Consider the following 15,799-nt stretch of genomic DNA (forward strand, 5'->3'; position numbering starts at 1 on the left):
TCTCCTTATACGTCACACCAGACCTACATTATCTGTTGGCAAGATAAAGTGTCACTGCATGAAAGTGGACTCTGTCACTGAAATATCCTGCCATTGCTGGGTTCTGTATAAATAAATAAATGGCGGCTGACATCACATTGGTATCGCTCACTGCACAGCACTGATACACCAACCTTAGCAAGCCACACCATCAGTCTGACAAATGTAAAAAAAAAAAAAAAAAAAAAAAAAAAAAAAAAAAAAAAAAAAAAAAAAAAAAAAACACACATTTACATTTATGATGGCAAATCTATCCAATTACTGTTTTTATAAATGTTTTACCCCTAGATTAAGTGGACAACTGTATTTTCATTGAGACTAAAGGTGTACTGTAGTCACTTATTATTTGTTGCAAATGCATAATGCGCAAATTTCTGTTAGTTGGCACTGTTTCGCTTTACCCAATATATGAATTGTCACATAAGCACTGCACTGTGATATTATTATTGGCATAATATCTTGATGTGGTCTTGCGCTCGTGCTTCCCAACCTAGTACAGAGAAATGCCTATTTCTGAGTTGTTGTTGTTTTTTGGGGGGGGGGTAATTGATCTGAATTTGCATTTTAGCACTGGTTACCGCAATTCCGTGTTAGATTTCGTTGTTGCTCTGATATCTCGCTGCTGCTCTGGTTTGAAGGCCTCTTACTTTAAAGACCTTTACATCATTGAGGCCTACCAAATTCGTTTTGCAATAAACTAGCTTGATTTTGACTTCAGCTGAAATTATTGGGCAACGAGGGCAGTGTAATAAAAGGAGGAACACTGTTTTGTTGAAAAATGGACCACCATTAAGGGTGGCAGAGACTACACTGACCTGCAATTACTCATTATCACACACACAATCACACATACCCTCAAATGTCACCTATGTCTGCACATATACGCGTATGTTCAAAATCTTACCCCACTTGCATGTCCGAAAATACATTAAAATGCATTACCAGGCTGTCATGTGCATGCCAAAGCACCGGGTGGCACTATAAACCCAAAACACAAGGTTATTTTAGCCAATCAGAAAGGAGAAGAAAGTCATCTTTGTGGAAAAGGCCACAATGGTAAATCAAGGAAAAGCCTAAAGCTTCAGTGACCAAAATTGCAGTTTACGGTTTCGTTAAGGAATAATAGCAATGCAACATGAATGCATAACTTCATTTTTCAGTAAAAAGTTAGTAGAAGCACATTGAGGTTGCAGCTTCCAAAGTGTTCTCCGATCTTTCTTCTCAAGAAAGTGATTTTATTTAGTGTAGAAAAAGCTGCTGGGTGCATAGTTAAGCCTGGCAAAGACAATTTCTTAGTATTCATAAAAAATATACAAATCTGATCTGCAGCGAGCTTAGCTTGTCGCTAACGTTCAGCTGTTGATGCCTCGCTCATCAATGCGATGACGTGAAGCTTCTTCAGGAAAATTCTTTTGTCATTTATTTTCACTTCTCTGTCCCTGTTGAGGTAGGGGGAGGCCTCAGTCCGCATTGGCCCCATGCCCCCCATATGGGTCCCACTTGCTGGACCGGTCCTGCCGCCCCACATGCCGAGGGCTTAGTGGACCCCTCCGTTGTAGGGCTTGTCGAACACGTCTGTCTCCCCAAAACTGGACGACACAGGCTGCTTGTAGAGCGGGTTGGATGCCTGCGGGATGGAACCAGAAATAACCACAAAGAATCAGTCACACCCAGAAAGAATCAAACACAATTACATACCACAATAAGAAAGGACCAGGCACAATCAGATACAACCACAACAAGACAGAGCCACATTAAAACCAGACAGAACCAGAGACAAACAGAAAGTACCAGGCACACACAACCAGATATAACTAGGTAGAACCACACAACCAGAGAGAACCAGACAAAACCAAACAAGCAGAAGGAATGAAACACATCCATAAAGATCCAGGAAAAAACAGTCAACCACACACACCCATGAATAACCAGACACAACCAGAAGGAACCAAGCAGAACCAGATACAATCAGATACAACCATTCAACCAGACAGAGCCAGATACTACCAGAGAGAACCCGACAAAAACAAAATGTACCTTACACACACAACCTAAAAAAAAAAAAAGACAGGCACAACCACATGAAACCACACAACCAGAAAGAATCAGACACAACAACACAACCAGAAGGCACTAAACAAAACCAGAAAGAGCAAGACAAAGCCAGGCAAACAGAAATAACCAGGCACAACCAGATACAACCATACAACCAGACAGAGCCAGAAAGAACCAGACATAGAGGCGGGGTACACCCTGAACTGGTTGCCAGCCAATCGCAGGGCATATATAAACAAACAACCATTCGCACTCACATTCACACCAACGGGCAATTTAGAGTCTTCAATTAAGCTACGACGCATGTTTTTGGGATGTGGGAGGAAACCGGAGTACCCGGAGAAAACCCACGCAGGCACGGGGAGAACATGCAAACTCCACACAGGCAAGGCATGGGATTGGAACTGGGATTTGAACCCCAGTCCTCAGAACTGTGAGGCAGATGTGCTAACCAGTCAATCACTGTGCCGCCCCCAGACGTAACCCGAAAGTACCAAACATAATCACATAACCAGAAACAACCAGACTCAACCGGACAGAGGCCTGATATGGAAGTCAGAGCTCCGTGCTGGTCAGAGGTCCATGCGGGAAGTCAGAGGTCCTATAGCCATATAGCCAGATACAATCCCACAACCAGTGAAAACCAGAAAGAACAAGACACAACCATATGACCAGGCACATACAGAAGCAATCAGGCACAACCAAACAAACACATACAACCAGACACAAGCAGTTGGGTCACAACCTGAGGAAACTACCCGGGTGATAGTATGATAGGGGTCTCGCCTACCATCTCGTATCGTGCACGCGAGCGAGCGTTCTGGAAGCGCGAGAACTCCTGGCGGTCGTGGATGGTGATGACCAACTTCCAGACGCCGAGTAGCACCACGCCCACCAGCAGGATGCTGCCCACCACCGCCAGCAGGACCATGAGGGCGTCCGGACCACCGCCACATTCTGACGAAGGGGAAAACACGCGAGTTGGAGCTTTTTAGACAAAACAATAACTCGTGAATCCTAATCATTTTGACGTTTTGATAATTAATTTCTTTCTCATGCAGTTCGTTTAGACAATACTAGATGACAGTGAACTACCGCATAGTCGTGGTTTGGCATTCGCAAATTTACCAATTTGCATTTATTTTGGAACCTATCCTCCATTCTTCATTGAACAACTCACCCCTTGTCATATTTGTGTACATGTCAAAGCAATGAAAGTAATACCGGTACTTGGCGCAATAATGTGGCATCTTGGTGCCAGGAACTTTGTTGAAATGAATTGAGAAGCTTCATTTGGACAAAAATAGTGCTTTGCCCCTAACTTGTGGCATGTAGAGGCAATTATAAACCTTTTGGGGGTGACATTACTTACTCCTGGATTTTCACCATTTGTGTCATGGTTCGGTCCCCGGATATATTCATAATTAACACAATTATTGTATAGAAACTGTATTTATTCTATTTCTAAAAAAAAAAAAAGAAGAAGAATCCATAGAATTTGGAGACAAAATGCAAGCACTTTGCAGGATAGGATATAAATTAACAAAATGATGTATTGCAACAGAGGAAATTGAAAAAAATAATTGCTGTACTGATGCAGTTGCAACAAATCATTTATGCATCTGTGAAATTTAAGGTTGTGAATAACATAGGTGTCAAACTCAAAGCGTGTGGGCCAGATCTGGCCCACCACATTATTTTACGTGGCCCGCGAAAGCAAATCATGTGTGTCGACTTCATGTTTCTTGCTAAAAATGGTAAATTGTCTTCACTTCGAATAATGTTGAGAAATTGGAAGCGTTTTTCCTACCAATCCTCCTTTCAAAATAAACTGAATAATAGTTGAACATACAACTTGTTACTGGCTTCTGATTTCAAAAGTAGTTATCCATCCTTTTTTTTGTGTATATAAACTGAAGAAGAAGTGATCATACATTTATATGGGTTCACAGTCATAACAGAGCTCTAAGGGAAACCATAACTACGATTTGGCCCGCAACAAAAATGAGGTTGACACCCTTGGACTGTAGACGTATGAACTGGACCCCTCACCCAAGTGGAGAAGTTCTCAAGTTGTTTACTTCTACAAAGTGTGTGTGTCAGTCATGTTGGGAAGTGAAAAGCAAGCAGAAACTCACCCGATTCCGTCAGGGCGGTGAGAACAGACAGTCCACTGGCGTGCTCAGAGTACGTGAACTTCATCACGCAGTCGTTGTCCGTCTTGTAGAGGCACAGCACGGCACCCGGCACGTCAGTTTCTAGAAGGAAAAAAAAAAAAAAAAAACACCCACCCAATGGACACACCATTAGGTACACTCAATCACACACAATCTGATAAGAGGATATAATTCAGGTCCTTGTAAAAGAAACAAAACAGAAACCTTTGACTGGTTGCCTTCGAACTGCAGGGCACACAGACAAAAACATTCACACTCACATTCAAACCTATGGGAGTACCAACGAACCGAACATGCATGTTTTTGGAATGTGGAAGGAAACCGGAGTATCCAACATGCAAACATGCAAACTCCACACCGAAGGGGGAGCTGCGATTGGAACCCAGAATCTCAGAACTGTGAGGCAGAAGATCTAACCACTAGGGCGCTGTGCTGCCTGCATATGGTGTTTGCAGTTTGTTCTTTAGGGTAAAAAATGTAATTTTATAAAGAAAATGTTCATAGATGATAGCTGGGAAAGGGTCCAGCACGCCCGCGACCCTAGTGAGGAGAAGCGGCTCAGAAAATTGATACGCCCGAAAAACCCAGAAAGTGGTCTGCGCTCGTTTTTAAAAAGAATTTTTAACGCAGTTTTTATATTGGATCTCATTAGATTGTTGGTATAAAGTAATTATTTCAGTATAAAAGAGGACAGACAGCTCACACGCCTGGACTGACAGTAGTGTATCACATAAACAATCCAGCATGGAGGGAAAAATCATATGGTCTCACGTTGTCCCATTTTGACTCAATGTTCACTGGTCTCTGTGTGCGTGCACGTGTGTGTGTGTTTGTGTGTGTGTGTGTGTGTGTGTGTGTGCGAAGAAGGTAGAGGGGATCAGACCACAAAGCCCTCCCTCCTCTGGTTGTATGTGGAATGTACATATGGAGTCTATTAGGGCTGATCCGACGAGCGAGGAATGCTATGAATCACGTCAGAATTGGGCCAACACGCAGCGCTCCGAAAATAGATTCAACAGCGACATCACGCACGCAGACATCTGCCACCTGGGCCGAATTATGTTGCACTTAACAGTGGGGGGGGGGGTTATTTACTCAAATGCAGAGGCTACCAGGCATCTATTTGCACAAAGGCTTGTGTAAGGGTGCATTACAAACTGTGAAAGTGGCTATTTAGTAAAGATAATTACAGCCACCTAGCACTGTTATTTTGGGGGATAGATGTGTCTATTTGAGGTTGTGCATATTTATTTCAGTAGGAAACACAGTACAAGAGTTCTTAAATACAAGAGGACCACCTGCGAACAAGGTCTCAATTCGGCCATTATTTGAGCAAAGAACGTATAACTATACTCAAAGTGCTTAAATAAAGGAGGACCATCTTGTGATCATTTGGGGCACGACATCTATTAGAGGTGAGCGCACTATTTGAGGAACTAAGGTAGAGTAAAAATAACAGCCACAATCGCCTAGTAGTTACTTGGGGGGAAACTAGTGTCTATTTAAGGTGAGACATTTAGTTGTTGAGGTGGATGATGCACCCAGCCATAAACTGTGGCATTAATACAGCTACCTGAGGAAATTTGGTATTAATACGTTTCAATCTTAAATATAGGAGGTCTGCACTGAGATTAATTAGGGCAGCATCAATTAGAACGGAGCCTACAATACTTCAGGAAATATTGTCAATGTACTGTCCTTACAATAACCTAACTGCAGTTACTTGGGGCAAAATCATAGGTTTCTATTTGAGGTGAGGTATTTATTTGTTAAAGTGTACACTCGGTCATTCATTCCGGCAGAATACAAGCGAAAGGGAGCGGATGGCACTATTTGAGGAAAAACAGTGTTAAATCAGTGCTTCCACACGGGAGGAGTCTGAATTAAAGAAGTGTGACATCTGAGTGTAGCTATGCGGCTGGATCACATTTTGGAAGAACTTTACTTCAACTCTTCCATGATGTCACACACGGGTGAGGCCAAGTTGTTCTGTAAATGTACCAACATCGAACTTATGATTGTTCTCAATATGCACGGACTTGGAAGTGTTTTTGATTTAAGCAGCAGAAGTGTGTCACCCACTGACGCTTCAAGCAGCTCTCTAAAATAATGACAGTCCGCAAGGTCTTTGAGGCCAAGAAGAATCCTGGCACAGATGTGAATACAGCTGTGGGTGTGTGCGCGCGCACGCGCTCGTGGACAGTGTTTACTTACTGAGTGTCTCCACTGTGATGATTTTATCCTTGCACAGACGCTGGCAAGTCTGGTTGTCTGAGATCTTTCCCGAGTTGAAAAGCCGGCACTCAATGCATTCTCTACAGGAGGAGGAAGACATGGAGGAGGGAGCCGTTTAATGGAAAAGAAAAATGCCCACTCTTCGAAAGTTATGTTTGTTATTTCTGGTGTGGTTTAGGGCTGCTGTCAAACTGCTTGAACACACCGGAGGCAGATTCCAGTACATTAACTGATACGACCAAATCAACTTCAACCATTTTAGATCTCACCTACGTACCGTAGCGTTCCTGTTTCGTACCTTTTGGTATCGCAGGCGTCCGGGCAGGTGGGGCACTTTTCGCACGTGTCGCCGAAGGCGCCAGGGTGCGTGCACTGGCAGCGTCCGCACACGCAGTTGCCGCGCCCGCTGCACATCTGCCCATTGTCAGCGATGCACGACGCCGTTTCCGTGGAGCAGTTGCAGTTGTCCCCGATGTAGCCCGCGTGGCACTTGCACTCGCCGCAGTGGCACTCGCCGTGGCCTGTCGAGGAGAGTGAAGAAGAAGTTAGCACTTCAAGCCCAACTTATTTCTGAGTAAACCTGACCTGTATGAACTCGTTAGGCAAAGACGTCAAAGAAACATTGCGGCTATCCTTTAATCTGGCACGCGTGGAAAAGCCAGTGACTTGGCCTGGATCCTAACGATGCTCAACAACTGACCCGCAAGAACCTCTGGAGTGACATGAAAAAAGGATTCGGGTTGGAATCCCAAGTGGAAGATTCAACATGACAACACAAGACTCTTTCACACAGTGATCCTACAAAATGGGCGCATCATTTATTGGCCTGAAAATCGGTGGTGCCGGAAAATTGCTGGATCCACTTCGTCCCCCCATTCTGTGTCAGTGTTATTTATACAGAATGACGACAATGGAAAAACTCGGGAGAAAGGTGGGTTTTACAGGGCCCAACAGCGGCATGAACAACAAAGGAAGGCTGACAGTGATAGCTGCCCCCCCCCCCCCATAACAATGGTTGGCAAACTGCACCTCAAAAATACACTATACATTGGAAGTTTTTCCAGAGGATTTTGATGCAGCTACCGGGATTTCCACAAAAGGACTTCTCGTAAATCTTTCACAACAAACATTTGGCCTCATTCGCTGTAGAAGTTTATAATTTACATAGCCACTCCCACCACACTTCAGTTGCACAGCCGGGTTCACGACCCTTGTCCTGCCTGCTTCCCCTCCTGTCATTGTCCTGTTCTATCTTGTCCTGTTCTTCCCTCACAGTTTGTAGCACTACTTCCCCATACAACTCTCATATCTAATGTGGCATTCATTGTTCTAGGTATATAATGATTTACTTTCCTCATGTTGTTTACAGTTAGTGCTTTGGCTTTTGTTGTCTTTTTTTCCCCCCACTCCCCCCGAGAAACCTTGTCCTGTTCGACTGATCAACTGGTTCTCAAATATCCATCAAAAATACTAAAATAAAGTCCACTGTGACACAGTAAAACTGTTCCGGCATAAAAGGGATATACAGGTCGTCCTTTCTGCTTGACCTAACAGTCGAACAGGACAAAAAAAAATATTTTATCAACAACAAATGCCTCTTTCCTGTGCTATATTTATTCCTTGCTATGTATTTTAACAAGTTATGCAGTATTCTCGGCTCTTACTTTTTTTTCTATGCATGTTTTGAGTGCCAGGATCTATAATTTAACTTCATAATTAATTAAGTGGAACCTAGATTTAACGGACCCTGATTTACCGGACTTCGAATTTAACGGACAGAAAATAGTGTCCATTTGAAACTCAAAATGACCCATTTTATCCAATTAGGTAAGTTTGGATACATTTTAAAACTTTTTAAAATATATATTTATTTACAACCCCAATTCCAATGAAGTTGGGACGTTGTGTTAAACAGAAATAAAAAGAGAACACAATGATTTGCAAATCATGTTCAACCTATATTTAATTGAATACACTCTAAAGACAAGATATTTAATGTTCAAGCTGATAAACTTTCTTGTTTTTTAGAAAATAATCATTAACTTAAAGTTTTATGGCTGCAACACGTTCCAAAAAAAGCTGGGACAGGGTCATGTTTCCCACTGTGGTACATCACCTTTTCTTTTAACAACATTCAATAAACGTTTGGGAAGTGATGACACTAATTGTTGAAGCTTTGTAGGTGGAATTCTTTCCCATTCTTGCTTGATGTACAGCTTCAGCTGTTCAACAGTCCGGGGTCTCCGTTGTCGTATTTTCATAATGCGCCACACATTTTCAATGGGAGACAGGTCTGGACTGCAGGCAGGCCAGTCTAGTACCCGCACTCTTTTACGACAAAGCCACGCTGTTGTATCACGTGTAAAATGTGGTTTGGCATTGTCTTTCTGAAATAAGCAGGGGCGTCCATGAAAAAGATGTTGACAATGACGACTATTTTCTCACGCACTTGTTCACAAAGAGGTGAACCTCGCCCCATCTTTGCTTGTGAATGACTGAGCAATTCAGGGAAGCTCCTTTTATACCCAATCATGGCACCCTCCTGTTCCCAATTAGCCTGTTCACCTGTGGGATGTTCCAAACATGAGTTTGATGAGCATTCTTCAACTTTCTCAGCCTTTTTTGCCACCTGTCCCAGCCTTTTTGGAACGTGTTGCAGCCATAAAATTCTCAGTTAATGATTATTTGCTAAAAACAATAACGTTTACCAGTTTGAACATTAAATACCTTGACTTTGTAGTGTATTCAATTAAATATAGGTTGAACATGATTTGCAAATCATTGTATTCCGTTTTTATTTCTGTTTAACACAACATCCCAACTTCATTGGAATTGGGGTTCTACAATAATTTTGTGCTGTGCTGGTGTTTTTTGCCCACAAAAAACTGCTTCAATTTAACGGACAATCGGATTTCATGGAAGACCAGTCTGCGAAATCGATGTTCCACTGGAGAAATAACATCATTATTCCGTTTTCCGTTTATGTGTTCAGCAAGCTTTCCGATGCTACCGACCTTTTGAAAGTAGGAAAGAGGAAAATAGATTAAGAAAGTTATAAAGGTTTTTGGGCTCTCTCTCACAACTTAACCTCCTCGCATCTATGTAGATTTTATGCGGAAATAGCAGATTGCAGCTCGTTGGACGAATTCTAAATTCACTAACATATGCAGTAGTGAGAAGAAAATTGGCCAGTATGCATGTGCCATGAATCCGACTGTGTTTTTGCATATACGCTCAACTGGTGCACAGAGTAAGCAACATTTCTACACATTTATTAGTGAATGAGGCCCAACATCGTTTCATCACAGTCTTCTTTTTGGCACCACACTTATTCACTACTGAGCTAGTCTGGAACTAATCCAGTTCAGGTGCAGGCAATGTTTTGCGGGGGCCTTGTTGAAACACTGATTGGTCTCGCCATGTGCCCTCCCACAACGAGAGGGGTCCTTGACAGAGGGAGGCTGTTATCAGTGAAAAGTTACTAGACAATACAGTATTTGCCCCTTACAAAGACTGTATTCATTTAGTGCGATTGCTGAAGCTTTGTCAACACTATGTTCCCGGTGGCCACCGCAGCCCAGTTTGCCTGAAATGTAGTGGAATTTTGGCCATTTTTGTCTCCATATTCAAGTTTTGTTTGGCCTTTCTAAGTTTTCTCAAGGTCGATGCACTTGCGGTGAAAGTTCATGAGGGGGCTGCTGTGCCCTGAAAGCTCAAAGACACTAACGGTTTGGCACGCGCACTACCACAGATGCCAGTACGTCGGACGCCCCCAGACTAGGCATCAAGGCCTGACACGTTTTTCACTTCCTGAAAAGGCTTTCTATGGATAAAACATGGTTGACGGGCAGCTAGCCAGCTACGGAGCATATCTGAGCCCACGGTATAAAAAGGCGTGAACGCAATAGCAACCATTGTATTCTTAAGCTACCTTTGTGGCGGCCTTAGCAGCCCGTTTTCAGGCTACCGTGGACAAAATGGGATGGTCCTGAAACGGGGCAGCCGTTGCCGCTGCGAACAAAGTAAATCTAGCTTTAGAAAGGGATGGATGGACTTGGAGGCAGGCTCGCTTCCGCCAGTGGCTACAGACTGGACTTGTTTCATTCCAGTCAGTTTTCCAGCATTTCTCCCTAATAGTCTTTTCAATTTTGTTCTTGCACCCCTGGCCACTATTTGCGGAAAATGTATAAATAAACATGCAAGAACAGATCAGATAGCATCACATTACGCAAAGTAAAAAATCAAAACAGAATCCACATGTAAATAACTTTGTGGCTTTGTGATGAATTCTGAAGAAAGAAATTAGTCAGACAACTTACTGCCAGTCACATTTAGATGTTTGTAGTCCTGAGCACAGGCTCTGGAGACCTGGATTTGACTTCACTTAACTAAAAGATGTAATACTTTGCCAAACCTCAAAACACTTATTCCATAGAACTTTCACAATTTTACTTGCAAGTCGGATCACTCGTCAGCTTCGTGAAAGTAGAAGGAAGTCCGGTCTCTGTACAGAATCATCTCTGAACAACACAACTGAACTCTTCCAAATAACCTATGCTCCTTTGACACTGCCTACCAGGAAAAAAGCTTAATGGTAGAGCTGACATCTATTCGCATGTACCTTTCTGACAGAGCTCTCTGATGTGGAATAACGTGTTCGGATACCGTGTGTCCCTATAGTGTGCTAACGCAGCTGGTGCGACTTTGCGCATTCAGATAATTAGATGTGTGGTGACGTCAGGGACAGTTAAAACAGGGGTCTGGGCAGTGAGCCTTGGGTGTTAACTACCACTGATATTACATCAGAAACCAGCAAATTCAACACTCCATACTGTACTGAGGAGCCGCTCTACTTCACTATGTCCCCTTTGTATGTCAAGATAAGAACTGCAGGAGGATACTTCTATCACTCTAAAGAAAATGCAGTATAGCTTATGGTTCAATGTTTTAGACCTGGTATTTTAGTCAAGAGACTTCCGAAGTGATAACTTTCCCCAGTAAAGGGAAAATATTTAAAGTTTAATCCTAAACCTCCTGTAATAACAAACTAATGTGCTATTAAGTGTCCTTTCATAAGCACTTCCAATGGAAAGTTTTGAGGGAGTAACTAGGTCACTAGGTGTGCCCCTCCATCTAAAGACCAATAATGACAGTCTGGGATTGGAATGGTTCCAACTGCTACCGCAAGCCTGGAATGGAAGATGATGACCCCAAAAAAAAAAAAAAATAAATAAATAAATAAAAATGAACAGGAAACATTTAGTTTAATCAAGGCAGCGGTCAGGGTGGTGCAATGTCGTCTGGACAAGCAACAGGGAACAGCGGTTAGAAAAAAAATAAAAGAATAATATGATTAAGCATGGAGTGCAGCCTGCTGTCATTTGTCACCTCGGCAACAGTGTTGCTTGAGCAATTAAGGACAAAGAATGTTGTACTTTTCTTACAGAACTTTGAGGACAACAAAATAAAAGTTCAGCTGCCTCGACGTGAACTTGTTGCTCAAAAAGTCTGCTAGCATATAAAACACTTTCGTTCTTTTGTGTTCCAGGGGACTCATTCTGTGGGCACACAAAGAGAACAATTCTTGGACAAAAGTTAAAGTTAGAGCCTGATTTACTTTCTAGTTGGTGCTGACATTATCTAATTAACTGATTGCGGGATTACTTGTTGTGGTGAGAATGCGCACGTTGTGGTGGCAATATCCCAATTTGACTGGGTTTTGGGTAAAAAGGCAAAGGTGGATATATGGTGACGTGTGATTTCTGAGTGAAAGAGGCATTTTGGCAAGGGTAATGATTTCAATTGTGACTCAAATGGAAAAAAGAACCCCCCCCCCCCTTAACTGACACCAAAATCTACTTTGGTCTTGAGCAACAAATGTGGCACCCCATCATTAAGTTGACAAATTTTGCTGGAACAATATCGAGGAGTGCCTTTCCTCGCAGCGCTCTAGGCTTTGTTATGGTACTTCTTCACTATGCTGTTGGAAAATTTTCACTTTGCGCTTAAGTTCCAACTGAAAATGTGACCAAATCTTTGCAATAGGTTAAGATAAATAAAAGCTGCTCAGATCTGACATGAGCTGAGAAAGCCCTTAAAACTTTTCCACTACAGTTTTCAGTGCAATTTGGCGCTGGAACTCCCAACTCAAAAGGCTTGACGCCGCTTTTACCGTATACGATAGACTGCATACTCACTATGTTGGCTCATTGAAGGCACAATTATGGGATCCAAAAGTATTTCCCCCAGTAAAACGTGCCAGCACAAGAAGTGCGGCTTCAGTTCTACTAATGTGCTGCTATATTTTTCTGCCTGGGGTCAAGCTGGATTGTAACATCAAATTCAAAGGAGCTTAAGTTAATATTTGAAGACTAAATGAAGAGGAAATGAGCAGCCGGGATATTTTTAGTGCCTTGCCTTCTGCGTCCTTAGGTGCAAAATTGCCAAAATGTAAAATGTGTGTCAAAGGGCGTGCAGCACTGAAGGGGGAAAAAAATACATTTTAATAGCATGAACTTCCCCCTGCTAGGAACTTTAAACATGATCACGTATTGTATGACACAAAGCTAAAGAAGTGTAAGCCCTTTTGATGTTTAAATGTGGCGGGTTGAGTGAATTATCGCAGAGGCAGGGCAAAGACTTGAATGAGCCTTTTGGCGGCTGCGGTGTGCTTCTGTGCATAAGAAAATAAAAATGAAAAAATGGAACGTTGCAATGAGGGATTGCCCCTTTTACATATTTGTAAAAATCCAGATGAAACGCTCGAGTTATAATCAAAAAGCCCGCAGAGAAATGATATACTATTAAAAAAATTGGAAAGTAAGAATGGATTTTGTGTCCTGAGGGTGATGAAATGTGAACTGCTTCAAATTTCCTGTGGGACATCCCAGCAGACCTGAAATAAATACTGTACGTCATCATTTGCAATTTTACCAAAGAACACCAGGCGATCCTAAGAGCATGTCCCATCAAAATGGCTAATATTTGTAAAGGCAGGGGTTAACAATTCCTTATTCATTAAAAGTAATATAAAAGCGCCCCAATATATTCAACAAGGATAAACGACACACTGGCCAACGTTGCGTGCTAACACAAACTCTCCATCATAACCCAAGAACCATTATTCTGGTTTTGTTTAGATGAAACCATTTTGGTTTTCTTCCTTTTGTGAAGCCAGGAAATTTGGTGGTCAACTTAATTGCAAAGTGTTATTGGTACTGTTCACCTCCAGTCTCGAAGGAAGTGATCAAGTGGACTATGAGTTGTTTCTCAGTTGCCAAGACATTTCTCCAGTATCTGTGAAATCAGGGGTTTCTATAATGCTAGAGATGGTTTTTTTTTGTGTGCACATACACGACACACTCATATGCACAAACCTGCTTAAAAAAAAAAAAAAAGAGCTGCTTGGTGATCAGTTTCCAAAGCGATGGCTCATTGTGGTTCCGTGCGCTTGTGGCTTGTGTCATGTCTTTAGTTGGACTCCTCAGACAGATTGTCTTACTGTGAGGGGAAACTGGATCGAGCTGATCTACTGTGGAGTGTAGTTGGTCCGTGGCACCCATGCAGAAAACGACTCAGAGAAGTGAAAACCAACACACTTAATGACAGGCGGCTGTGGGTGAGGAGCACAGTTTGGTCACGGAGGATGGCTGATTTAGCCTTTGAGCAGAAGAACAAAGGGTGCACCCAAGGAGCTACTGGAAGAAGTATCACAGTCGTGGACAGGATGCAACCTGTTAGTGGTCTCCCACACACTTCAACTGAATCAAGACGACTGCCCAACAAAGCGACAGTCATCAACCAGAAAAAACAACATAAGAGGAAGAGATTCTTCTTACCCAACAAACTGCTGATGGGGAACTTAATTAAGGCTTTTATCACAAGTGCAAATATAGTCATGAACTGATGATTAAATGTTTGCTCTGCGTAGAGACCCTGACATTACTGTACTATAAATAATGATCAGTAATCATCTTCCAGGGCTAAAAGTTGGAATATTTTCCTTCAGTTGTGATAAGAAGGAGACAACACATTAAGGGTGGAAACTTTCATATTTGACACACTTGACTTTGTTGGGGTCTGCTCTTGAAAGAGGGTCATCCACTTATCTGTGGTTTAAAATGTGGTCGCAGCAATATTACTGCATATAAAGTTTGAGTTTCTGTCTACTGTTAAAATTGCACGAGTCGAGACGTGCCATGACTCGTGACACTGCGTTGGTGCCGATGAGAAAATAACATTAAGTCTCCTCTGTGTCGAAACAGAACTGAAACCGTCCAAAATAAACAGCTGGCAAAACCTAAATGAGCAGTGGTCGCAATTAGAAGGATCGGGAAGTTTGACGTGTGCTATTTTCTGTTACAGTAAACAGCGTGATCAACTTGACAGCGCTGCCATTACCAAACACGTAAGCAGTGTTGAAGCGCTGCTGAAGTCTGTAGTTCGTGCAATGCAGTATCATGAAAATGATTAATATATCAAAAAGGATAAGGATAGTAAGAACTAAACTTCACTAACAAAGCTGTACTATGCATGCCGAGCCAGTAGGTGGCGATGTCACATAGTGAATGAAGGTTCTTATCATAAACAGTATTTGAGTCATTAAAAAAACGCCCCCTAAGTCACTCGCTCCGGTTTATTTAATTATGCCTGACATCTGCTGAGTAGTCGTGACCGAAAGAACAAGATCCCGGATACAAGCGGCCGAAATGAGTTTCCTCCGCAGGGTGTCCGGGCTCTCCCTTAGAGATAGGGTGAGAAGCTCGGTCATCCGGGAGGATCTCTGAGTAGAGCCGTTGCTCCTCCACATCGAGAGGAGCCAGGTGAGGTGGCTGGGGCATCTGATTCGGATGCCTCCCGGACGCCTCCCCGGTGGGGTGTTCCGGGCACGTCCCACCGGGAGGAGACGACCCGGGACACGCTGGAGAGACGACGTCTTTCGGCTGCCCTGGGAACGCCTCGGGATGCCCCCGGAAGAGCTGGATGAAGTGGCTGGGGAGAGGGAAGTCTGGGCGTCCCTGCTAAAGCTACCGCCGCCGCGACCTGACTTCGGATAAGCGGTAAAAAAATGGATGGATGGATGGATGGATCAGCTAAGTAAGCAAAGCATCTGTCAGCAGCCTGGGAGTAATACTAATCATCCATGGCTACAGGCTAAAGAACCACCCAAAAACCTGCCACACCCACACACACACACATAACTTTTGTTGGGAAACAACACACCTGCCCGCAGATGCATGTGTAACAAACAGTTCAGTTCTGGTATTGCCTCTTTTGGCATCCATGCGGCTAAA

General features: G+C 43.0%; 1 protein-coding gene across 1 annotated transcript in view; it reads right to left on the minus strand.

The window, feature by feature from the left end:
* Positions 1-261: 261 nt before the first annotated feature.
* The window catches only part of itgb5 (integrin, beta 5), a 38,389-nt gene continuing 22,851 nt past the window's right edge, over positions 262-15,799 (minus strand). Inside the window, exons 12-16 of the mRNA XM_061691712.1 lie at positions 6,805-7,027; positions 6,486-6,586; positions 4,233-4,352; positions 2,885-3,051; positions 262-1,666 (exon numbers count right to left, since the gene is read on the minus strand). Of these exons, the coding sequence (XP_061547696.1) occupies positions 1,577-1,666; positions 2,885-3,051; positions 4,233-4,352; positions 6,486-6,586; positions 6,805-7,027 (701 nt within the window). The 3' untranslated portion in view covers positions 262-1,576. The remainder of the gene's footprint in view (positions 1,667-2,884; positions 3,052-4,232; positions 4,353-6,485; positions 6,587-6,804; positions 7,028-15,799) is intronic.

The sequence above is a fragment of the Phycodurus eques genome, chromosome 12, assembly GCF_024500275.1.
Source record: "Phycodurus eques isolate BA_2022a chromosome 12, UOR_Pequ_1.1, whole genome shotgun sequence".
Lineage (NCBI taxonomy): Eukaryota > Metazoa > Chordata > Actinopteri > Syngnathiformes > Syngnathidae > Phycodurus > Phycodurus eques.